At 41.2% G+C, this 22,563-nt stretch overlaps 1 protein-coding gene across 1 annotated transcript in view; it reads right to left on the reverse strand.

The window, feature by feature from the left end:
- LOC106090476 (putative uncharacterized protein DDB_G0277255) overlaps positions 1-22,563 on the reverse strand; it is a 541,420-nt gene that overhangs the window by 412,909 nt on the left and 105,948 nt on the right. The window contains exons 3-5 of the mRNA XM_059365826.1: positions 18,281-18,379; positions 14,224-14,350; positions 13,663-13,759 (exon numbers count right to left, since the gene is read on the reverse strand). Of these exons, the coding sequence (XP_059221809.1) occupies positions 13,663-13,759; positions 14,224-14,350; positions 18,281-18,379 (323 nt within the window). The remainder of the gene's footprint in view (positions 1-13,662; positions 13,760-14,223; positions 14,351-18,280; positions 18,380-22,563) is intronic.

The raw sequence follows: 22,563 nt of genomic DNA on the forward strand, positions 1-22,563 counted from the left end.
AGATGGTTAAAATATATATCCGAGGTGGTGGGTATCCAAAGTTCGGTCCGGCCGAACTTAGAGCCTTTTTGCTTGTTTCTTTTTTTTTGATCCCAGAAATTTTACATATCATTCACTTTCAATGACAGTTACCGCTCTTCTTGTCACAACTTTTGCTTTTGTATGCGTGTCTGCCTTCGACACTTTGAAATGTTGTTGTTGTATTTCTTTGTATTGCAATGGTAACAACAGAAAAAATTGCAAAACCTTGGTCTTTTTTCTACTTCAAGCAGCATTACAAACAAAATCTACTAGTATTGCACGTAGAACAATGTAAAGGAGACTATCGGGAGGTGCAACACCTTCGTCTCTTTTATACATGGCTATCCAAGTCATTGGCAACAATTACAGTGGTCATAATCCGCATAGCCATAGGTTTACTTGACTTTGAGCGCATTGAAGGCAAGTGTCAATACGTGCTCCACATAGATAGAATGAAGTGGAGACTTAGATTGCATTTTGCTCTCTCCGTTCGTTTTTTGTTGGGAAATAGTCTCTGTTTCCGTTTGGTTTTTGGACTTTGTCATATTCGAAACGGATGGAAAGCCCTTGGTATGGGCAACAGTGCAAGTAATTAGAAGTAATGAACAGCATTATTATACAATACAGACAAACATACACAGGAACCCTCAACTTCACATTAAGGGTAGCCTTAGGCGGTTATGTGTGAATGAAATGTATTGTAGTGTTGTATGTAATTTTTGTTTTTCTGGGCATGTGTAAAGGAAACATACGACTATGCAAGGGAAGAATATGCATGGTTTTGTGTTAAGAGGCCTTATAGACTCCGAAAGCTTTACTGACCTCCTTCTTACTTCCTTTCAGTAATAACCTCGTCTTCTAACAATCCATATATTCCATAGGATTTTCATCGTTCTACCGACCGTTTCGCTGTTACACAGTGTTATATGAGCGTTCGTAGCCCAGGCTCTTAACTCGGACCGCATCGATCAGAAAGGCTTCGGGTTAACCCAGTTTCTTAATGGCAGTCCTCTGGCCTTTTCTGCCAATTCGTCGGCTTTCTCATTCCCCCTTACTCCGCTATGGACCGGCAACCTAACGAAGCGGATCAAGCCATCCTCAGAGAAGACGTTAATGTTCTTCTTACACCCCAAAACTGTTCATGACGTGGTCAGTTTACAGTCCCTTAGGAGGTTCACACTCGATGTCTTCGAGTTAACACAACACCACACCTCCTCACATATTCCGTGATCGGCCCTAATTCCGCCTGCAGGACCGTATAATGGTCAGGCAGTCGAAAAGAGATCTCAGTCCCTGGGTTCTGAATGTTGGGGTCTACATTAAGAACCCAGGGCTAGCTTTGATCCATCTGTATAGCATTAACTTCCAGACGGCAATACCAAAGTTCCGTCAATCCCAGACTGTGCCGATGGGAGCAGTGCCTCACACTCTACCAAAAGTGTCGACTCGGGTATCGAATCGGAAACCTCATCCATTACTTCTATGTACCTATCGTTGCCTCGATTATACCGCGATGATATGAACTTCTCCTAATCTCTATCCATTCTCCCATCGCCTTATGGGTCGATTATCTAGAATAGTATCCAGTGTCCCAGTGGGCGGGGTCCTCATCGGTCCGTCTATACCAAGACAACATTTTTATACCCACCACCGAAGGATGGGAGTATATTCATTTTGTCATTCCGTATATATATTCTTGATCAGCGTAAAAATCTAAGACGATCTGGCCATGTCCGTCAGTCTATCTGTTGAAATCTCCCTACAGTCTTCAAAAATAGAGATATTGAGCTGAAACTTGGCACAGATTCTTTTTTTGTCCATAAGCAGATCGGTTCAGATTTGGATATAGCTGCCATAAAGACCGATCTCTCGATTTAAAGCCTTGGCCCCATAAAAGGCACATTTGTAATCCGATTTCGCTGAAATTTGACATAGTGACTTTTTAATCCAGAGAAGACTGAAATATGCCTGTTCATGAGGAAGACGAAGGTGGGCCAATTTAACGGACCACGATTCCTCAATAAGAGGAAACGTGGTGCGATATCTGACAAGGTCAAATACTTAAGTGTGATCTCGGACAGGAAACTGAATTGGAAGTGTCACATTCAGGAGCGTGCTGAGAAGGCTCACAGATGTTGGGCACTACGTAGACATAAGGGCCGTAGGCTCAAAATGGGGCCTGAATCCGAGGATAGTCCACTGGCTCTACAGGTGTGTGATTAGACCAATACTTACATACTCCTCAGTAGTTTGTGGAATTGCTATGGAGAAAAAGTGCAACATAATCACCATACAGAGAACATGTTGTCTTGGCATAGGTGAAACGATGAGGACCACACCCGCTAGGGCACTGAAGACTATTCTAGATATCCGACCCATTGACATACAGATTAAGTGTGAGGCAGCCACTGCGACTGTGAGGCTTAAGGCGATGGGAGAATGGATTGAGGATTGTATAATCGAGGCGACGACAGGAAACCTGGAAGGAAGGGAAGAGGTTTCCGATCGGATACCAGAGATGAACTTTGAAGTTGAGTGCGAGGCACTGCTGTCATCGGCACAGTCTTGGATTGACGGAACCCTAGTATTGCCATCTGGAAGATCATGTTACACGGATGGATCAAAGTTAGAGGAAAGAGTGGGCCTGGGGGTTTACATTGAGAACCCAGGGACCGACATCTGTTTTAGACTGCCTGACAATAACACGATCTTTCAGGCGGAGATTCGGGCGATCACGGAATGCGTAAGTGGTGTGGTGCTAACGTGAGGACGTCGATCGTGAACATCTTTACCGACAGTAAAATTGCCATAAGGGCAATAACAACCAGGACGATAGGGTCACGAACAGTCTTGCAATGTAAGAAGGAGATTAACGCCTTCTCAGAAGATGTTAAAATCCGTATCGATTGGTTGCTGGGCCATAACGGTGTAAGGGGAAATGAAAGGGCAGACGATTTGGCGGTGAAGGCCAGAAGACTGCCGTCAATAAAGTTGGCTAACCCGAAGCCTTTTGGGTCGACGCAGTCCGAGTTAAGGGATTGGGCTACGAATGCGCATGCAACATTGTGGAAGAGCGAAACGGTCGGTAGGACGGCGAAAATCCTATGGGGGGATCCAGATCGTGAGAAGACGAGGCTATTACTGAAAGGAAGCAAGAAGGAGGTCAGTATAACTATTGGTATCATAAGGGGACACATAGGACTACGTGCTCACTTATGTAAAATCGGTGCAGCAAGTGATAGCATGTGTAGGGCATGAGCTGAAGATGATGAGAGCATTTTCATCCAATTTGGATGAAATTTGGAACAAAGACTTGTGTTATGACTTTCAACAGTCATTCCAAGTACGATCCTTGTTGGTCTATCAACTGATATTTCTCTGTTCCCCAGATTAGACATCTTGAGACCCTATAAGCCTCAATTTTCGTAAAGTTTGGCTGAAACTTTTAACAAAGACTTGGAAGTCATAATTCCAACCGAACCAACCAAGTATGATATGAATCGGTCTATAAACTGATATAGCCCCATATAAACAGATACTCGGTTTTGACTTCTTGATCAGCTAGAAGTCTCAATTTTCACCTGAGTTGGTTGAAATTTGGCCCTAAAACCTATCTTATGACTTACAACATCAGTGCCAAGTTTTGTCCGAAGCGATGAATATGGTGACATAGGTTCCCTAAGTTCCCTTGCACAAGTACTTCTCATTTGTGTAGGTCGGTTGGGATTGTAAACGGGCTATATCGGTCCATGTTTTGGTATAGCTGCCATATAAACCGATCTTGGGTCTTGATTTCTTGAGCCACTAGAGAGCACAATTTCTATCCGATTTGGCTGAAATTTTGCACGAGTTGTTTTATTATGACTTCCAACAACTGTGCTGGGTATGGTTGAAATCGGCAAATAACCTGATGTAGCTGCCATACAAACCGATCTAGGGTCTTGATTTCTTGACCCACTAGAGGGCACAATTCCTATCCGATTTGGCTGAAATTTTGCACAAGGTGTTTTGTTATGACTTCCAACAACTGTGCTGAGTATGGCCGAAATCAGTCCATAACCTGATATAGCTGTCATATAAACCGATCTGGGTTCTTGACTTCTTGAGCCACTAGAGTGCACAATTCTTATCCTATTTGGATGAAATTTTGCACGAGGTATATTGTTATGACTTCCAACAACTGTGCCAATTATGGTTGAAATGAATCCATAACCTGTAATAACTGCCATATAAACAGATCTCGGGTTTTGACTTCTTGAGCCTCAAGAGGGCGTAATTATTATCCGATTTGGTTGAAATTTTACTTCTTGAGCTCCTAAAAGGCAAAATTCTTATTCGATTTGGCTGAAATATTACACATTGACTACGGCTGTGGTCTCCAACATTCAACTCAATTAGCAGAATTCTTTTCTTTTATCCTTTGTTTATCTAACAAGTAAAAAGGCGTTAAGTTCGGCCGGGCCGAACTTTGGATACCCACCACCTCGGGTATATATGTAAACCACCTTTCATCAAAATTCGGTGAAAATTTCATACCTTATACTAATATACCTCATACCGATCTGAACTATGTACGGCACGGATGTCGAAAAGCCGAACATAAGTCACTGTGTCAAATTTCAGTGAAATCGGATTATAAATGCACCTTTTATGGGGCCAAGACTTTAAATCAAGATATCGGTCTACATGGCAGCTATATCCAAATCTGGACCGATTTGGGCCGAGTTGCATAAACATGTCGAAGAGCCTAACACTAAGCACTGTCCCAAATTTCGGCGAAATCGGACAATAAATGCCTCTTTTATGGGCCCTAAACCTTAAATCCAGAGATCGGTCTATATGGCAGCTATATTCAAATCTGGACCGATCTGGGCAAAATTGAAGAAGTACGTCGAAGAGTCTAACCAAACTAACTGTCTCAAATTTCAGCGACATCGGACAATAAATGCGTCTTTTATGGCCCCAAAACCTAAAATCAAGAAATCGGTCTATATGGCAGCTATATCCAAATTTGAACCGATCTGGACCAAATTGAAGAAGTATGTCAAAGGGGCTAACACATCTCACTGTCCCAAATTTCAGCAAAATCGGATAATGAATGTGGCTATTATGGGCCTTACACCATAAATCGGAATATCGATCTATATGGCAGCTATATCTAAATCTGGACCGATCTGAGCGAAATTAATGAAGGATGTCGATGGGCCTTACACAATGCACTGCCCCGAATTTCATCAAAATCGGATAATAAATGTGGCTTTTGTGGGCCTAAGACCCTAAACCGGAGGATCGGTCTATATGGCAGCTATATCCAAATCTGAACCGAACTGAACCAAATTAAAGAAACATGTCAAAGGGCCTAATACAACACACTGTCCCAAATTTCAGCGAAATCGGACCACAAATGTAGCTTTTATGGGCTTTAGACCCTAAATCTGAGGATCGGTCTATATGGCAGCTATATCCAAATTTGGACCGATCTGAGCCAAATTGACAAAGGATGTCGAAGGGCCTAACACAACTCACTGACCCAAATTTCAACAAAATCGGATAATAAATGTGGCTTTTATGGGCCTAAGACCATAAATCGGCGGATCGGTCTATATGGGGGCTATATCAATATATAGTCCGATATAGCCCATCTTCGAACTTAACCTGCTTATGTACAAAAAAAGAATCTGTGCAAAATTTCAGCTCAATATCTCTATTTTTAAAGACTGTAGCGTGATTTCAACAGACAGACGGACAGACGGACGGACATGGCTAGATCGTCTTAGATTTTTACGCTGATCAAGAATAAATATACTTTATAGGGTCGGAAATGGATATTTCGATGTGTTGCAAACGGAATGACTAAATGAATATACCCCCATCCTTCGGTGGTGGGTATAAAAGGAGATACCGGTCATAGAAAACGACAAATGCGATCCATGGTGGAGGGTATATAAGATTCGGCCCGGCCGAACTTAGCACTCTCTTACTTGTTTTGAGCTGATTTCCTTTCTCGAAGAGGACAACTATCTTCGAAAGACCCCACCAGTTGACAATGTCATCTAGGTCTTCTATGCTTGGACAGACTAAATTATCTTGCCCAAGCCTTATTCCGGGTAGTCTTCAGAATGTTGTCCAGTTGTTTGCAACTTATTACGGAAACTAAACAAATTCCCTGCTTAACGTCGCGTAAAAAATGCATTTAAGCCTCAAATCTTTCAAACTGGAACAAAATAAATTGTATATGTGGTTGGCATAAAAAATGTCTCAAAAGAAGGCCTTTCAAGTCATGTTCTACAACTGCCAAAGGGCTGATATCGTCCCTGTATGAAAAGTGTCTGGTCACAGATTTACAGAAGTTGTAACACCCGTTCATTAGGTAACATTTAACACCAGATTCATATCACTGGAAAAAAGCTTATACTTTATGGTCTTTGGTCTTTTCCAGCCAGTTTCTCTCTCGCACACACACACACACAGGAACACGATCTACATGATGCAACTTTAACATTTGTCTGCTTGTCTGCATTGTTTTGTGCTGTCCATGTACAGAAGTTGGGTGACCCTGATTAGAGAGAGAGAGTACTTGTGAAGAGTTGGGTGAATTTATTTGTATTCCTTTGTTAAGGACTTGGTGGCTTTTGTTGTAACCCTGTGACAAGCCATATGTGCGTTTGTGGCCAACATCAGATAAGCCTGCAAGAGTCAATTGTGTTCTCCGGCCACACACTCACACAGACTCACCGACACAGGCGTATAACCCACATAGCCCATTTAAACATGGGTTCTGTAACTGCTCTCATGTCCATAAAATTTTGCTGAGATTAGAAAGTTGCCGTTTCTGGGTATTGTTTCAAATTGGAATTTATGTTTAATTGGAATTCAGTGGGTTGGGCAGCTTCTAATGGATATTGGCTTGGTTAGCAGTTATGCTACTTTAAATTGATTGTCCTTGTCCTTGCTTATCATGTATAGAAATTATAGATACTTTTTGTTGGTTTTTCTTTTACGATTAGAAATTATGATGTGGGTTGCGACTTTATCGGTAATAATAGATTTGGCGAAGTTTTATTATGTCACCGTAGCACAAATTTTAGTTTGTGTGCATATACAACAAAATGTACTTAGGCTAAAGTTTATGGGAAACATTTTGCATAATTTATTAACAAAAATGGATTTTCAGGATTTTTTAACTTGACAAATATAAGATTTTTATAGGAAAATTAATGAAACTTGGCATTTTGCTCGGTCACTGCGACATTACATAACTTACACTGGGCTGACAAAAGGATATAATGGACTTTTACTGTCTAAGGCGAGGAAATCAGGAGGAATTGGATGGATAAAAATTAAAATTTCTGGGAGTTATCACAATCCGCTTTATGGGATTTCTGAGAATTTGAAAATGTTTTTTTGTCTTCATCCAATTTTACCATGAAAATTTAATTAGTTATACTTACCACCATAGGAGGGAGGAAGGGGGTTATACTAATCTAGTCATTTTGTTTATAACACTTCGAAATTTTGATCTGGGTTCCGATAAAGCATATATATACTTGATCTTCTCCACATTCTGAGTCGATCTAGCCATGACCGTCTATATGATCCTCCGTCCGTCCGTCTGTCGAAATTACGATAGCGGTCGAACTCGTAAAGCTTGTTACTTGAAATTTTGCACATACACTACTTGTTGATGAAGGTCTTTGGGGATTTCCAATGGTTCATATCGGTTCAGATTTGGATATAGCTCCCATAAAACCGATCACCCGATTTTGAACGTAGTGTTCTTTTATGACTCCTGGCTGACACGCGATAACTATGAGCACCACACAAGCTGGAACTTTGAGCTCCGACTTGTGTGGTGTCCATCGTTATCAGGGGAAGCTTAGCTGAAAGCTAAGGGGTGGTGGAAAGCTCCGTTGTTGCGGAGTAGCTTCAAATGAGAACGCGGGCAATCACTGATTTTCGAGAGGAGAATCTCAATTAGGAGTCAGGTGGCACTGGTTCTTAATTAAATACTGAGTGCCAATGATACTCGAGGTGACAAGGCGAGTTATTGGCGCCTTCAAATAACCAATGACCAACATCAGCGTCAGTTCTTAACTTGGGAACTGACGCGACGCCTCGCCGCCGAATCTTAGAGCAAACGGCTCGCGACATCGAGGGATACATGTGCGATCCCACAAAACCCATGCGTTTGTGGCGCTGATCCTTGTAACCCGCCCCCGAAAAATTATCAGAATCACTATGAGAAACAAAGGAATAGTCAAAACGGACCCCCCCCCTCTCCAACGTTCAGGACCCACGCTCACAAAAAATGGACCATGATTTGCGGATTTGCAGCTGGAATGTCCGTACTCTCTATAGAGAAGGTGCAGTATTCGCGCTGGCGGATGTATCAGAAATGTATGGTAAATACTACCGCCTTACAGGAAGTGCGATGGACTGGGAACGGCGTCACTACAACACCAAACGGTGATTAACTATACTGCCATAACACGAGGCATGAGGCGTGAATCCACAGCCAGATTTATGGTTAGTCGCACACTGAAACATTTGTCTCCAGCTTTACTCCAGTGGATAAGAGGCTAGTCACAAACCGCATAAAAGCCAAATTCTTCAATATCAGACTTATTTGTGCCCATGCTCCGGCGGAAGACAAGGACGAGCAGACCAAGGCTATTTTCTGCTAGTGCCTAAAGATAGAATATGACAGCTGCCCCGCCCATGATATTAAAATCATTCTGGGAGATTCTAATGCGAAGATAGGGAAGGAAGACATTTTTGATCCAACAGTCAGAAAGTTTAGTTTCCACGAGATAATATCCGGTAATGGGTTGAGGCTGATAGATTTCGCTGAGCAAAAGGCATGGTGTTTAGAACGACTGCACTGATGGGATCCTTCGAAGATAGATGTCCTCTTCGGGAAAGGGAATCAGCCCAAGAAAAACCTTGGATGACCGGGGAGATTCGCAATATTGGGAAAGAGGTCCGCAGACTTTTTAACAGATCACGTGGTAAAAATGCGAAAGTTTATTGGGATGTGTATTACACACGACTCAAGGAATACAATAAGATTACCAGAGCGGAAAAACGTGCCTCCTAAAAGCTTTTCTGCGAACAGGTCAATAGCGTTAATGATGCCGCCAAAATAAAAAGTTTCTCTCAAAAACCCATGTTCATACTGAAACCTTAGTAGATGACATGGGAGTGAGAGCAGAGACAAGGGAGGACATGTTGAGGCTTTTGATGAAAACCCATTTTCCACAGGATACGAAGGGACTCGCGGAGACACCGGAATCTTGGAATAATGACGTTGATCGAAGGTTTCTATTGTAATGGCGGAATTTATGGTGAAGGAATCCTTGAGGAGCTTCAAACCATTGACACCAAATGCGACACCAAAGGCATACGAACCCTTAAGCCTTTCGTTCTTTCTACTCAAAACCATGGAATGTATTGTGGACACCATGATAAAGGGTATGGCATCCAGCGATCGTGGGTATGCCATCCAGGGAAGATCGGTGGAGACTGACCTCCACGAGGTTGTGCATAAAATAGAAGAATTCTTCGATGCCAAAATGTACACACTGGCGGTATGCATTGACATCGAGGCGGTATGCATTGACATAACCCTACGCAGACGATGTTATAATACTTCTAAGGGGTAAGTATCCGAACGAGCTATGCAGAAGGGCCGAAAGGGTCTTGCATATGGCATATGACCGGGCTTGACCCAGAGGTCTCAACGTTAACCCAGAGAAGACTGAAATATGCCTGTTCACGAGGAAGACAAAGGTGGGCGAATTTAACACACCACGTGTTGCCGCGAAATCCGTACTTGGGTACCGGAAGCCTACCCAAGAAACCCATGGTACGACCAAGAGTGCCGAGATGCTACTGAAGCTAAGAATGCGGCATATAGAGCAGCCCTGCAATTAGTAGCAACTCGCCTACTGGAGCAGAGGTATCGAGGGAAAAGGAGAGAGAAGAAACGTCTTTCCGCAGAAAAAAAAAGGAAATGGAAAGACGTGTGTAAGCGAATTGAGATGTACAGGAGTCAGAATGAAGTCCGAAAATTTTGCCAAATTATTGAACATCAAACCAATGGTTCCAGCAGAGACAAAAGAGGAATAATGGTAACTGACACAGATAGCATGCTGAGGATATGGAAAGAATATTTTACTCAACTGTTAGTGTCCGACGTTGGCAGCGAAGAGGATACCGCAGAACCAATACCTGATGATGGTATAGAATGTTTACCTCCTAGTCAAAATGAGATCCAAATAGCAGTGACCCGACTGAAGAATAAGGCAGCAGGAGCTGACGGGTTACCCGCTGAACTATTAAAGACCGGAGGCGCCACGCTGATAAGTCATATGCATCAGCTTGTCTGCGCAATCTGGCTAGAAGAGCACATACCCGATTATTGGAACCTTAACATACTATATCCCTAACACAAGAAAGGAGACAAGACTGAATGTGCCAACTACAGAGAAATAACTCTCCTCCCCATTGCATACAAGATACTCTCGAGCGTACTGTATGAAAGATCAAAATCTAAAGTCAATGAGATAATTGGACCCTATCAATGCGGCTTTAGACCTGGCAAATCCACCTTAGACCAGATATTCATACTACGTCCAATCCTGGAAAAGACCCGAGAGGGACAAATCAACACCAACCATTTCTTTGTTGACTACGTTCAAAGATGTTCCAAGCCATATCTGAGTTTGATATCCCTGCAAAATTAATTCCTCAGTAAGAATAAGAAAGAATCTCCCTAGACCATTCAATGCCAAGTAAGGTTTCAGAAAATGAGATAGCTTATCGTGTCATATCGTTTATATCCTGCTGTAGAAGATTATACGAGATGCAGATGTGAATAGATATGGCACATCATGCTACTCGTCTATGCCGACGCCATCGATATCATAGGTCGGTTACCGGGGGTAGTAACTGCAGCCTTTAAAAGAATCGAAAGAGAGTCAGTGAAAATAGGTCTGGCCGTAAATGGAGATAAGACGAAATGGATGGTTTCATCTCCCAAAACCCTTGTACAACCGATCTGATAAAGAAAATGGAGGAAGTTGGGAATAAAACTTTGAGATAGTCAGTAACTTTATCTACCTCGGCACCGCCGTAACCGGAACGAATGACACCAGTTTAGAACGAGCGCAGAAGATCGAGGACGGTATTCTACGTTCGGCTAGTGGAACAAATGTTCTGTCATAGCTAATTAAAGTAAGTTAGTTCTTTTATGACTTAATACGGTTTAAATAGGTCTATAACCTGATCTAGCTCTCATATAAACCGACCTCCCGATTTGACATCTTGAGCCCATAGAAGCTGCAACTTTTGTTCGATTTGGCTGAATGTTTGTCGTAGGGTTGTGTTATGACTTCCAAACTCCAAAATAGATTTGCCCGAATTGGTCTATAACAAAATACACCGAACTTCCTATTGGACTTCTGTGGCCTCTGAAAACTCAAATATTTGCCTGATTTTACAGAAATTTGGTACGTAAAGTACACATATGTCCATATACTAAGTTCATTTTTGCCAATTTTTTTGCATAATCGATGGTTGGGAGTTTCTAATAATCATTTCAGTCGAACTAAGCTTGTTATACCCACCACCGAAGGATGGGGGTATATTCATTTTGTCACTTCGAAAACAACACACACAACATATCCATTTCCAATCCTATAAAGTATATATATTCTTGATCAGCGTAAAAATCTAAGACGCTCTAGACATGTCCGTCCGTCTGTCTGTTGAAATCACGCTACAGTCTTTAAAAATTGAGATATTGAGCTGAAATGTTGCACAGATTCTTTTTTTGTCCATAAGCAGGTTAAGTTCGAAGATGGGCTATATCGGACTATATCTTGATATAGCCCACATATAGACCGATCTGCCGATTTAGGGTCTTATGCCCATAGAAGCCATATTTAATATGCGATTTTGCTGAAATTTAGGACAGTGAGTTGTGTAAGGCCCTTCAACATCCTTCGTTAATTTGGATCAGATTGGTCCAGATTTGGTTATAGCTGCCATATAGACCGATCCGCCGATTTAGGGTCTTAGGCCCATAAAAACCATATTTATTATCCGATTTTGCTTAACTTTGAGACAGTGTGTTGTGTTAGGCCCTTCGACGTCTTTCCTCAATTTGGCCCTGATCGGTCCAGATTTGGATATAGCTGCCATATAGACCGATCTCTCGGTTTTAGGTATTGCGGCCATAAATGGTGCATTCATTGTCCGATGTCGCTGAAATTTGGGACAGTGAGTTTAGTTAGGCTGTTCGACGTCCTTCTTCAATTTGGGCCAGATCGGTTCAGAATTGAATATAGCTGCCATATAGACCGATCTCTCGGTTTTAGGTATTGGGGCCATAAATGGTGCATTTATTGTCCGATGTCACTGAAATTTGAGACAGTGAGTTGTGTTAGGCTCTTCGACGTCCTTCTTCAATTTGGGCCAGATCGGTTTAGATTTGAATATAGCTGCCATATAGACCGATCTCTCGATTTAAAGTTTTGGACCCATAAAAGGCGAATTAATTGTCCGATTTCGCCGAAATTTGGGACAGTGAGTTATGTTGGGGTTTTCGATATCCGTGTCGTGTATGGTTCAGTTCAGTTTATTTTTAGAGATTGCTACTATGAGGATCTTTATTGTTATACACAACTGAACATTGATATGTTCTTATTAGTATTTGGTCCAAATCGGAATATATTTCGATATAGCTCTATGGGGAATAAGGTATGCATTTTTCACCGGATTTTGACGAAAGGTGGTTTACATAGACGAGGTGGTAGGTGGTGGTGGTGGGTATCCAAAGTTCGGCCCGGCCTAACTTAACGCCTTTTTATTTGTTTTTATACCATCCATCACATTCCCTTATTAACTCTTAGAAATATTGAGCGGAGAACCAACAAAGTATATATATATTCTTGATCGTCTTGATTTTTTTAGTCGATTTAGCAATTTTCGCCCGTCTGTGTGTCGAAAGCGAAATTTTGCACAAATACTTCTTATTATTGTTGGGCAGTTGGGATTGTAAATGGGTCATATCATTCCGATTTGACTTTTTGAAACTCTAGATGGAGCAATTATGATCTGAATTAGGTGCATGGTGGTGTTTAAATTTGACTTTCCTTTCAACAACTCACCCAAGAATGGTCCAAATCTGTCCATAACCTGATATAGCCGATTTTAATATAAACCGATTTTCAGATTTGACTTATTGAGCCTCTATGAGGCGCAGTGCACAACAGTGGCAAGTATGGTACAAATCGGTTAACATAATTCAAACAGATCTTTAGTGAAAAAACAACCAAGTGTTTTAGGTTTCGTACTTTTTCATTTAAAATGTCATATACATTTTAGATATGTCATATATACGTTAGTAAGGTAAGAGTGGCAGTCCTTTACAGACTCACTTAGAAAATTTTAAGTCCATTGTGATACCCCATTAGCGACAGACCAAGGCTTCTGGCGGGAATCGAACCCGCGACCACTGCACTGGTAATTCAAGCAGGCTACCAACTCGGCTACCAGGGCGCTGGTTGCTATGATATTTTCTTTATTTCCAGCAATAGCTTATTTAAAATATTTATTATAGAAAAACATTTTACATACCTGCGCTGATATCTTGCCCTTTTTCAGACGTGTTAAATCAGTGTGACTCCAATTGCTGCGCTTCCATGGATCAACTTCTCGGAGATCTTCATTAAAGCTGTAAATGAAAACACATACACATACACACACAACCATTAGAATTTAAAATTAAGATCCACTTCCAATTAGCAGTGAAGAAAGTTTCTTAAAGAAAACTTTCACATAGCTGACGGACAAAGGTGGCAAGCCAAAAAAAAAAAAAAAAAAAATAGAAAAACTAAAGAAAAACAATTGCCAAAGTGAACTCCAATCCACAAGAAGAGTAAGAACAACAAATAAAATAAATTAAAAATAGCCTCAACGAAATGATGGACTCAACTTAAAGCAACAACAACATCGACAATGCCATGAACAACAATCGATCAAATATATTGAAAGTACTGGAGGGAAATGCTGGTTTTAAGCATCCTTTTATATTGTTGTTAACGAACAAAAAATAGTATTGGTGGTGGTGGGATGGTGTGGTGGTGGTGGTGTTGGTGGGATGGTGGTGATATAAAGCAACAAAAACGAAACACTTACTTAAAGTCATTGAGTTTATTGTGCAGGAACTTTCTTATATTCCAGGGTAGGTCGTTATGCCCATCAATTAAAGGCACTTGATCTAAGAGTTGTAGGGCAACACGTAGACGTTCTTCGAATGGAGCACCTAGTTGTGAACGAAAAGAATGGTGAAGAAAATAAAAACAATATTAACGAATACCAACAATAAAACGGAAAATAACATCTAGAGGTACAATAATTAAACATTAAGATGTTGATGAAAGGACTAGACAAAGTTCTTTAACTTCGTGTTAAAGCTGTCGCAGACTAGCTTGCGAGATGCTGTCTACAGCAACAGGAAATTGATTAAGTTGATTTTAAAAAAAAAAAACAACAACAAACAACAGTGTGCTCAGTTCGGCATGGCCGAATCTTATAAACCCTCCACCATGGATCATATTTTTCAAGGCAAACAAATGATAGCGATTAAGAATTTCTATGCTATTGGAGCTATAACAAGTTATAAACCGATTTGAACAATACTTGGTTTGGCTGTTTGAGACCAAAGTGGAAGTCATTGTGCAGCTCAAGAAGTCAAGATCCGAGATCGGTTATTATGGGAGCTATATCAGGTAATTAACCGATTCGGACCCTACTTGGCACATATGTTTAAAGTTTAAACAAAACACTTTGTGCCAAATTGAATAATAAGAAGTAAAAGTGTGCTAAGTTCGGCCGGGCCGAATCTTATATACCTTCCACCATGGATCGCATTTGTCGATCATATAGGACCCTCTAGCGGCTCAAGAAGTCAAGAACCTAGATAGGTTTATATGACAGCTATATCAAGTTATGGACCGATTTGAACCATTCTTTGCACAGTTGTTGAACGTTATAACAGAGCATGTCGTGCAAAATTTCAGCTAAATCGGATAATAATTGATCCCTCTAGTGGCTCAAGAAGTCAAGACCCCAGATCGGTTTATATGGGAGCTATATTAAAATGTGGACCGATATAGCCCATTTAAAATCCCAACCGACCTACACTAATAAGAAGTATTTGTGCGATATTTCAAGTGGCTAGCTTTACTCCTTTGAAAGTTGGCGTGCTTTAGACAGACAGATGGACGGACAGACGGACGGTCTTGCCTAGTTCGACTTAAAATGTCAGGACGATCAAGAATATATATACTTTATGTGGTCTTAGACGAATATTTCGAGGAGTTAAAAACAGAATGACGAAATTAGTATACCCCTATCCTATGGTGGAGGGTATAATAACGCCCTCTAGCGGCTCAAGAAATCAATATACGAAATCGGTTCATATGGTAAGTATGTGAGGTTATGAACCGATTTAGGTTATACCCGGTATAGTTGTTTGGAAAAACGCAACACCTCACGCAAAATTTCAGCCAAATCAAATAATAATTGCGCCTTCTAGGAGCCCAATAAGTCAAGAAGATAGATCGGTTTGTATGACAGTTATATTAGGTTATGGACCTATTTGAACCATACTTAGCACAGTCGTTGGAAGTCACAACAAAACACATTGTGCGTATCAGCCAAATCCAATAAGAATTGCACCATCTAGTGACTCAAGAAGTCAATATCCAAGTATGGTTTATATGGCAGCTATATCAAAATACGGACCGATATGGCCGATTTAGAATCTCAACGGAGCTAATTGCAAGCGCCTAGCTTTACTCCTTTGAAAGTAAGCGTGCTTTCTACAGACAAACGGACGGACTGATATGGCTAGATCGACTTAAAATGTCATGACGATTAAGAATATATATACTTTTTGGGTCTTAGACGAATATTTCGAGGTGTTACAAACGGAATGACGAAATGAGTATACCCCCATCCTATAGTGGAGGGCAAAGTTGAGCAAAGTGAGAATTGTCTCCAAATTATCTGTCCTTTTGCCTACTAGCCTATTCGTAATTCCGTGTAAAAATACTGGTTTAGGTTGGGTTGAAAAGAGAGAGCCTGAGAGCCTTATCGGTACGCTCCCGAAAGTGACATTTCCAATTCAGTTTCCTGTCCAAGATCACACTATTTAGGTGTGATCTTGGGCTTGACCTTGTCAGGTATCGAAATCGTTTTATTGAGGAAACGTTGTGCGTCAAATTGGCCCACCATCGTCTTTCTGGTGAACATTCATATTTTAGTTTTCTCTGTGTTAACATTGACAACCCTGGGTCTAGCCCAGCCATATGCCGTATGTAAGTCCCTTTCGGCCCTTCTGGATAGCTCGTTCGGATCCTTACCCTTTAGAAGTATTACTATATCGTCCGCGTAACAGACGAGTTCACATCCCTTCTCAGTCAGCATCCGGAATAGGTCATTTATGGTGGTCGTCCTTAAGAGTGGCGATAAAATGCCCCCCTGTGCCACTTTCTGCCTTATATATGTCATGGGACACACAATTTATCCACCTGTTTCTTATCACATGGTTTATCCAGTCTCTAAGGATCGGGTACACCCGTTACTGGTCTAAGGATTTGATCAGTTTGTCGGTTCGCTCTTTGTTAAGAGCCCCCTCGATGTCAATGCATACGGCCAGTGTTTACGTTTTGGCGTCGAAGGATTCTTCTTTTTTAAGCACAACCTCATGCAGGGCAGTCTCCACCGACATTCCCTTGACGTGGGCATGCTCTTTTGGAGCAGTTAGCTGGATGTCCTACTCTTCATCACGGTATCCACAATACGTTCCATGTTTTTGAGTAGAAAGGACGTAGGGCATAAAGGTCTGTATGCCTTTGGTGTCGCATAACTTGCCTTGCCGGGCTTGGGTGTAAATGCCACCCTTGCATCCTGCCAGGCTTTCGGAGTATATATAGTCTGCGCCCTTCTGTAGTAACGCCGGAAATATTCCATCAGGTCCGGGTGACTTAAATGGTTTGAAGGTCCTCAAGTCAAATCAAATCTTTGATGAGGAGCCTTCGATCAACATCATTATTCCTAGATTCCGGTGTCTGCATGAGTCCTGCTGTATCCTGTAGAAGATGGGTTTTCATCAAAAGCCTCTGCTCTGCTCTCACTCCCATATCGTCTACTAACGTTTCAGCTTGACCATTCGTTTTTTAGGCAAACTTTTTCATCTTGACGGTAGTAAACATACCACCTTTCGGCAATCTGCTATGCAACCTAGTCAATAGTTTACCAGTCATTCAACCGTCAACAGTACCCTACATCATAGGAGAAGATCGGTTTATATGGCGGCTATATCAGGTTATGAACCGATTTAGACTATAACTGGCACAGTTGTTGGAAGTCATTCCAAAACGACATATGCGAAATTGCAGCCAAATTGGCTAGAGGCTTAAGAACTTACATCGGGAGATCGGTATATATAGCAGGTAAACGGGGATATTGTCTCGCTGGTCTTTTAGCATCACATATGTTAATTTCATAGGATGTTGGGATGATGAGCTACAAAGCAGGTTGCCTCAGCACATTTAGCCACATTTCGAAACGTATTCCAAGGACTGCTTTGTTTATCTCCAAGAATCTGTTGAATAGGCAGATTCTTTTCAATAATCAAATCCGTTCACTCAACATAATTCTCATGGTCATTAAGCTCGACACCAGTTTGGACCTCCTATTCGCGATTGGGTGTTAAATTATTTCACAATTTCAATCATTGCAACACACATGAGGATGCCATGAAGTTTCAGCTCTTAAATTTTATAAAAAATTTACAAAAAATTGGTTTCAAAGTTAAAATTGGTACAAAGGTACCAAGAATATCTGCACAAATCTTTTAGTACACGAAAACACTTTATAATCTAAGGTTTAAAGCAGTGTTGGACGCATGCGGTAGTGTGCGTAGTGTTTCCAAGCCCATGGGCTTATGTTCTTGTTCGCGTACACAAATATGTCCATTAGTGTGTGTGTGTGTGTGTGTGTGTGTGTGTGTGTGTGTGCATTTGCCCGACACTGGTTTAAAGTAATTTTTCCTTCTCAAATACAAGAGGAAACAATGCAACATGCAGCTGATGGTATGCAAAGTCTTTTAATTGCTCAGGTCAGTCAGTTAATGGCCATAAGTCTGGAAAATGTTCAATAAGGGAAGAGCATTTGATTTACTTACTTGCAGCCACTCTTAAAGCCAATGGCACGGCAACACTTGCAGCACCGATGATTAAAAGTATCGAACTAACAGCAAGCCAATGTTTTGCAGCATCAAATCCTTCAAGTTATCAACAAGGAAGCCAGGCATCGTCGTTGGTGGGTTCAGAATTAGGTGTTCCATTCGTTATGATGATGTAGTACGGGGCAGAAAGATTTCATGGGCAGCAACAAGTCGTCAAGTTTCCACATTTCATGGCACAAAATTGTGAAAAACGTTGGAGATAATGCGTGCGTTGATATTGCCCCAGGAAAGTTGGGTTGGGTTGTTAGTTCATCACGCCATAAGAACAGCAGATGATGGCAAAAATGAAAAGAGCAGTAAAAAAAGAAACGAAACAATAATTAAACACTTTGCTTCTACGAAATGTGTAATCAAAGTGAACAGTGATGGTGCTAACCAATTCCTCAGTTTCTGGAGAAACGATGATATTGTCTTTTAGTATCCCATCCTAATTTGTATCGTCTAATAATAAGTGGGTCCTCTAATTAAAAAGGACAGCATATGCTTGCAGCAAGATAAGCATTGATGCTAATGGCAACAAGCAGGGAAAACTTAAATAAAGTCAACAAAAAAATGCGCCATAGCAACGAATTTAAAGGATAGGTCAAATTTATGGCAGTTGGAACAGAAGGTTTCTTTAATGTCATATACTTAAATTAAAGATTATATTCATATATACATATACTAGCATACGCCCGGTTGCTTCGCTGCCCCGATGGTACACACAAAGTCAAGATGTAACTCGCAGTTAATGGAGCTTTAGGCTAATGCGTACAGAAAGTACCATTTAGTACCTAAATGTACGAATTTAAATAAGTAAAAGCGAGCTAAGTTCGGCCGGGTCGAATCTTGGGAACCCACCACCGAAGATTCTGCTAAAAATGTATTCCACACACCAAACTTCTGTTAAACCACCAAAAATTAAAGCTTCTAGGATGAGTAGTTTTAGGCCTTCCAAGGTCCGACTCGAATATGGTTCAGATCGGACAATATTTAGATAAAACTGCCGATAAAGGGTCTGGAACCCATAAAATTACATTTATTACCCATATAGATCTATCTGACCCAAATATGGTAAAGGTCCGACTCGAATATGGTTCAGATCGGACTATATTTAGATATAGCTGCCATATAGACCTATCTGTCGATAAAGGGTCTGAAGCCCATAAAAGCTTTATTTTTTACCCGACTTCATTGAAATTTTTAATAGTGAGTTTTTTTAAGCCACCCGACATCCGACTCAAATATGAGTCAGATCAGACTATATGTTGTAGATATAACTCTCATATTTTTGTTTTTCACGTAACCAACACGCAGGGGATGTCCCCTGTATATGCAGTGCATTGCGTTGGCAATTATGAAAGTTAAGGGTTGGAGGGGGGAAAGAGGGAGTAGTGTTTATTGATATTCGTCTTAAATTTCTGAACGTCAAAGTTGGTGGGAAAGACATTATCCGGAAGTCGATTCCACATACGAATGGTTCGGACGAAAAATGAATTCTCTCGGTAATGCATAGTTCTTGTATTCCTGGTGAACATTCTAAGAAGACTAATATCCCTGGAACATACACAATGAAAACAATGATGGAGCAATACAACGCTACCCACATTCCGTCGATTTTAAAGAGAAGCAATAGAGGTGGATACCCTACTGTCCCCAATCAACACCATAGCTCTCCGTTGAACCCGGTCAAGTAGACCAAAGGATGATTTTGGAGCTCCTGCCCATATATGAGAGTTATACTCCATCCTCGGCCTGATGTAGGTAGTATAGGTATTGAGAAGATCAGAAGAGGTGAACTATTTCTTGCACCGCTTTAGAAAGCCCAAACACTTGAATGCTTCTTTCGATACTTCGAATGTTTTGACCAACGGACATCACATTGTATCTTTATGTCCAGAATATCAAGAGCATCTGATTGTTCAATATCTATACCGTCGATAGATATTGACGATTGAAGTGGGTCAGTGAATCGCTTGTGAGACAAGAAACAGCACTGCGTCTTCTGTGAGTTAAAGTCTATTACCCTAATCAGAAATGGCCAACAAATCCTCGGAGAGCGTCTCATCCATAATGCGCCTCCTGTCCACAAATTCTTGAGGACTATGCCTATGGTCCAATGAATATGAATGACACAGACTACAGTTATCGGCAAATGAGTAGAATGGATTCAAAGTCTGACCCAATAGATCGCCAATGAAAATAAGAAAAAGGAAAGGGAAAAGGACAGAGCTTTGTGGCACACCTGCAGTCAATGTATACTCATCGGATGAGAACCTATCTACAACAACTCGTATAGTGCGATCTCTGAGAAAGCTCGATATAAATCGAACGAAGTTATTACCGACTCCAAAAGTGACAAGCTTTTATAAAAGTGCACCTTGCCAGACCTTATAAAATGCCTAAGAGATATCCAGAGCCACGACCTTACTCTCACCAAACTGGTGGATAGAGCGACTCCATCGTTCCTACAAAAAATGCCATTAGGTCTTCCATAGAGCGATTTCTGCGGAACCCATACTGTCTGTCGCTAGGAAGTCCATTGGACTCTAAGTATCTGACAAGATGATGGTTAACCATACTCTCCATAAACTTGGAGAGCGCAGAGCATATCGCAATTGGCCAGTAATTCGCAGGGTTGTTCGCCCCACTTTTTTGGGGATGGGCTGAAAGTTAGCAACCTTCCAACGCGGCGGGAAAACTCCCGCACGGTAAGCAAGGTTGAAAATGTTGCGTAGTGGACGAGCAAGCGTCGAAAAACACTTACAAAGGACAAGTGTTGATATACCGTCCGGGCCCGGAAATTTATTAAAGTCGAGATCCACAAGGACTCTTTTGACTCCACGTGTTCGAAAGAATATCGGAGGCATCGAACTAGCTGCACTATCAATCACGGGGAGTGGTTGATTGCTAAACGGCAAGGAAGAATTTCCTGCATACATTTCAGACAGTAGATTAGCCTTATCAACCGCATCAGTTAACACCTGATCATCCTTAACAAGAGTTGCCGATGGGTTGCCCTTTACTCTTTTTACGAATGACCAATAGCTCTTGCTTCCCCTCGGAGAAGCAATATCTTTGGCACGAAGACGCTGTTCGTAAAGAAACTTTTCGTGTCTAAGTACTCTGGCACTCGAAGTTCTTGCCTGTTTGCGCAGCATTTCGATATTGGCATTTTTGTTCAGACGCCAAGTCCCAAATGCATCCTCTTTTGATCTGACAGCATCTCTGCATGCCCGGAATGAACGATCTCATTCCTATTAATATTACTTCCTGCACCATTTCGGCAACAGCATTTATAGATAAAGACCGACCTTACAATTTGGGGTCTTATTCCCATAAAAAGCAGATTTATTTTCTGAAAATGTTACTTGAATATGAGTTCTCGGGACCTGAATTAAATACGATTGAGACAAGCCCCTATTAAGATATAACTACAGAAAAAGTAGTGGATAATAAAATAGGGTGATTACCATATCCTTGCTTAATTTGGTCCAGATCGGTACAGATTTGATTTTAGGTGCCATATAGAACAATTTCTAGATTTAAAACCAACGCATTTATTATTCGATTTCGTTGAAATTTGACGCAGTGACTTGTGTTGGGCTTTTCGACATCCGTGTCCTATATGGTTTAGATCGTGTTATAAAGGGTGATTTTTTTGAGGTTAGGATTTTCATGCATTAGTATTTGACAGATCACGTGGGATTTCAGACATGGTGTCAAAGAGAAAGATGCTCAGTATGCTTTGACATTTCATCATGAATAGACTTACTAACGAGCAACGCTTGCAAATCATTGAATTTTATTACCAAAATCAGTGTTCGGTTCGAAATGTGTTCAAATTTTGACAAATTTTGTTCAGCGATGAGGCTCATTTCTGGTTGAATGGCTACGTAAATGAGCAAAATTGCCGCATTTGGAGTGAAGAGCAACCAGAAGCCGTTCAAGAACTGCCCATGCATCCCGAAAAATGCACTGTTTGGTGTGGTTTGTACGCTGGTGGAATCATTGGATCGTATTTTTTCAAAGATGCTGTTGGACGCAACGTTACGGTGAATGAACACATTTCGAACCGAACACTGATTTTGGTAATAAAATTCAATGATTTGCAAGCGTTGCTCGTTAGTAAGTCTATTCATGATGAAATGTCAAAGCATACTGAGCATCTTTCTCTTTGACACCATGTCTGAAATCCCACGTGATCTGTCAAATACTAATGCATGAAAATCCTAACCTCA

Source organism: Stomoxys calcitrans, chromosome 3, assembly GCF_963082655.1.
Source record: "Stomoxys calcitrans chromosome 3, idStoCalc2.1, whole genome shotgun sequence".
Lineage (NCBI taxonomy): Eukaryota > Metazoa > Arthropoda > Insecta > Diptera > Muscidae > Stomoxys > Stomoxys calcitrans.